Source organism: Limulus polyphemus, unplaced genomic scaffold (assembly GCF_000517525.1).
Source record: "Limulus polyphemus unplaced genomic scaffold, Limulus_polyphemus-2.1.2 Scaffold210, whole genome shotgun sequence".
NCBI classification, from domain to species: domain Eukaryota; kingdom Metazoa; phylum Arthropoda; class Merostomata; order Xiphosura; family Limulidae; genus Limulus; species Limulus polyphemus.
This window is the reverse complement of record NW_013665820.1, coordinates 557,466-561,850: the sequence shown is the minus strand read 5'-3', so window position 1 is coordinate 561,850 and position 4,385 is coordinate 557,466. Positions and strand designations below refer to the sequence as shown.

At 33.5% G+C, this 4,385-nt stretch overlaps 1 protein-coding gene across 1 annotated transcript in view; it reads right to left on the bottom strand.

Annotated features, from left to right (window-relative positions):
• The window catches only part of LOC106478421 (glucose-6-phosphate 1-dehydrogenase-like), a 39,965-nt gene that overhangs the window by 21,237 nt on the left and 14,343 nt on the right, over positions 1 to 4,385 (bottom strand). Inside the window, exon 2 of the mRNA XM_013938963.2 lies at positions 635 to 672. Coding sequence (XP_013794417.1) covers positions 635 to 672 — 38 coding nt within the window. The remainder of the gene's footprint in view (positions 1 to 634; positions 673 to 4,385) is intronic.

The following is a 4,385-nucleotide window of genomic DNA, read 5'->3' as shown; positions in this document are numbered from 1 at the left end:
CATCGAATACCTCTGGGCCATACTCGAAGGGCAAGTTAAGAAACAACCAAAAAAACCAACTTCGAAGAGCGATCAACTCCAAGTTTTGAAGCAAGAGTGGGCTAAAATCCCACAATCAAAAACTGACGAGGTGATTCTCACGATGCCCCAAAGGATCAATGAACTCCAAGAAGCGAAATGAAGATCTACTAGTTATTAATTAATTTATAAATATATCAATTCATGAAAGTATGACTGAAAATTTTCATTTTTTTTCTGAAAAGGTGGTGTCTATTTACTTGTGACCACGCTGTGTATGTATACCACAAGTCAAACTTGTTTTTTTCTCTAATATAATTACTTATAAGAATTTATATAAACACTATCGAAGTTAATTGTTTTTAATTATAATTTCTTAAATGGAGAAACAATTAGAGAACCTTCTCTGGATATGTTATTCAGAACAAAAACCCTCATCAATTATTATTATTAACAATTCACATTGCAAACCGGGTTTCGATACCAATGATGGCCAGAGCATAGATACCCCATTGCGAACAGTCATGTACACATTTCACTTTTAATTTTAGAAACCTCTATACTCATAAACCTACAGACAAGTATCCAAATTTACATGCATTTCATGTTTACTTACCATAATGTTGGATAGATTTTTTTCTTGGCAAGGTCTCCCTGAAAAAGCAAAATGTGTAGGTAGGTACATTATACACGATTATATAAACAAAATGTGAAAACAAAAGCAATAAAACAAACAGCCATTCAAATCAAACTAGTACCCAATGTTCAGAATTTTAGAATTATTAGCTATGATTTCTGGTTAAATAATGACAAACTTAGATGTAAACGAGTAAAATTGCTGGTTTTAAGAGAACATATGCTTAACGTAGTTACACCGTAAAACTCGAAAACACAACACTTCGAATTAATTCACGAGTTGTTTAGCCTTTGTGTTTTCATCTCATGCAGAATTTTTCTCACTCTATTATGACACATTTACTTTAAAAAAAATGGTTAACATTATTCACAACAATCGAATGTTTCTGCCTAAAAGATATAACATGATGTATTTTTAATTAACAGGTGTAATGTGCAGGTAGAACAAAAAAAGAGGGAGATCGAAGATGTAGTTAACAGCGATTGCGTAATATGTTTATTACAAAGATTAAATATGATGGTTCTTTAATTTTTGCTTTATTTCGATTTGACTTACAATTAAAGAAATTTAATTTACTTTTAGCCCAAAGCTGTACTTGCTTTGGGAACAACGAACTGCCTATCACAATTGATGGGCGTTAACTAAGCCAAACAAATAAACTGAAATTTTTTTGACAGGATATTACAGCAACATATAGAAATCTTAGATACAAAAAGTATCATTAAAACAGCGGAAACAACAACAAAACCATGTTGTTGATTGACAAAAATATAGAAAACAAACAAAACTTACTTCATGCCTAATCTTTTTCATTTTAAATAATATTTTGTTTTCAATTACAAATTAACATAATATTCTTGTTTCTAAGTTGGCTTTCTTTAATTCTTTCAGCATTCTTAATTTTTTTTTTATTATTCCACGAGAATGAAGTACGCCGGTGGCTCAGCAGGAATCTTGAGGGCTTATAACGCTATGATCCTGGGCTCGATCCATGAGATGTCGCTGTGCACTTAGAATAAACACACACACACAAAGAGAAAAAAACAGAAATGAAGCAATTACTTGTTACAATTATTTTGGATAGGGCACATCAGAACAATATGCAAGACAGTTTTGAAAAAAGTTACCAATAAAAAACATAAAACGGAAACATATCAACAAAAGTAATGGCTGGAGACGGCTTGAATGGGTAATGAAGAAAAACTTTAATATAAGTTTAACATAACAGCAAATGTACAACGTTTCGACAAGGTTTTGTCATCATCATCGAATTTGAATATCAACAAAAGATTAAGCGAGAAGTCTTTCAGTGCGTCCTTGAATAAAGCTACAAAATGATTTCATTGGTTACTGTGGTATTTGTTGCTTGATTTTCGGGTTTTTCACAAAATGAGGAAAAATCACTGAATAAAACTTATTTTAACACAGCCCTGTTTCTATTGAAGTTTTAACTATTAAAGAAAACTACACTGATCAAACATACACATACATTTGCGTAAAATTGGTAGTTATATCCCGGTGACTGTTTTATCAAAGACGTATCATCTTAGCATAATATTATTATTTATTATTCTCAGATCTGTCATGAACCTGCTAGCGTGACTGGCACTATTTTGTTGATGACTATGTTTTTCATTTAGACGTTTGTATTGTTGTCTAGCCAAAAGGAGTTTTACATCACATGACGAACAAGTGCCCTAATTTCTGGACTTTTCTCAAGTTTTATAACAGTATCAGCAAAATATCACATAAATTAGGCTAGAGAAGGTGATTATCAATCTTTGATTATATTGGTAAGTTACACTGAGTTTAAACCTAGAGAGTTATTACTTGAATGAGAATGTTAGTTAAGACGAAGCACATAAAATACGAAATTAGCAAGTGGAATTTATGTTTAGACATTTTTATATGCGAAGTTAGGTTTAATGTTAGTTACGAGAAACTGTGGAACTTATACATCTTGATGTTGAAAAATAAGACTTTTGTTATAATTAAGAGAAATGGACTTTGCATTCTTACCGAACAATAAAAAAAATCCGTCCAATAACATACACTGTTACAACCATAGATTATACTTGTAGAAGATATTAGGATAGTTTTCTAATGCATATTATTTCAATATAGCACCTATTTTTTTGTGAAACGAAGTTTATATCACAGCTCTGATTACCTGGAAAGAAATAGGGTCACAAAAGTACTTCTTTTAATTTGAAAATAGGAAATTTAGAAAATTCTTGAATTGTGATGCACACCTAGTATCCCTCTGATCCAGGAATCACTAATAACACGTAGCAATAGCCAAAATTCAAGAACCATGCTGGTAAGTAAAACTGATAGTGGAGAGCATTGCGGAAACATATATACAAATTTACAAATAACATTTACTTATTTACATGTCAACAGGGTTAAATGTGTAAGCAAGTGAGACCGTACGAATTTTTTTGAAAAATGCAAGCTTCACTCCTTTTATAAAGATAACCTCCGAAAAAATAAATGAGATGAAAATATAACGGTATTGATATTACAATATAAGCAGTGCTTCTTAATGTTACAAAACGCATCAAAAAATTAAAAACACGACTTTATTCCACAAAATCAGAATGTGTGTGTGTTGCTATAGCAAAGCCACATCGGACAATCTGCTGTGTCCACCGAGGGAAATCGAACCCCTGATTTTAGCGTTGTAAATCCGAAGAATTTACCGCTGTCCCAGTGGGGGACAAAAAATCAGAAAGCTAAGCCAATTAGCAACAACGGATAAAAGTTACAACAAACTAATTTAATGCCCAAATAATTCTCTCACCAAGAAGACGTGGAAATAAGATACGTACAAGATGTTATTCTCATCACAAGTAGTTCGTGGAGTTGATCTATGACCACTGTAAACTGGCAAACCACGAAATGATATAATAATCAGACACAGCTACATTTGGGAAATTTTATACACTGTGAGTGCGTTATTGGTAGAGATCGACTTTTTATATTAAACCGAAAAGTTTTTGTAAAAGGACAGAATTGAGAACTTAATCTAAGATTCGATACACATTAGAACTTTTATAAGTAGGCCATTTCTTCCTATTATTAATTAACTAATGCCGTATTTCTACATGCGAGTAATATTATGAAGGGTTATTTAAAATGTTTACTTCTTTAATTTATACCAACAACAACAAAAAAGATTAATACGATTTTTAAAATGGGGGTCGATTACTCTTCTTTCGACATAACCATGGCCTCTAGAAATATAACATTTTCATGTGTATCCAAGCGCCAATGCACAAAGTTTGAAGGTGGTCCCTTAATAATGAACTTAGAACTTTGCTGGGATTTCAGTTCAGGGGAAGGGGTATGCCTTGAAAAATACCCCCCTCGAACATCTTTGAAAGCTGCCTTTTTCTGGCCCTGAATCCTGACGACTGTACCAACCTTGATACCTCTGTGCTGGACTTAACATAGGATTCAAATTCAAGAACTCTGGCCATTGCGTCCTGCATAGTAGAGGGGTGTGCTTGCTTCACTTGGATTTTCAGTTGTGGACTGTCCAAGGCATCTACAAACTGATCCCTCAGCAACAACTTGAGGAGATCGGGTGGTGCAGTTGGGTAGGCCTTGTGTGCCATACTTTCCAAGGTCTGTGCCAGCTCTTGCAGGCTCTTCCCTTTAGCACGGACTCTCGTCCTAAACCTAGCCCTGTAGATTTCAGACTGATTTTGGGTTCCGTACCTGACTT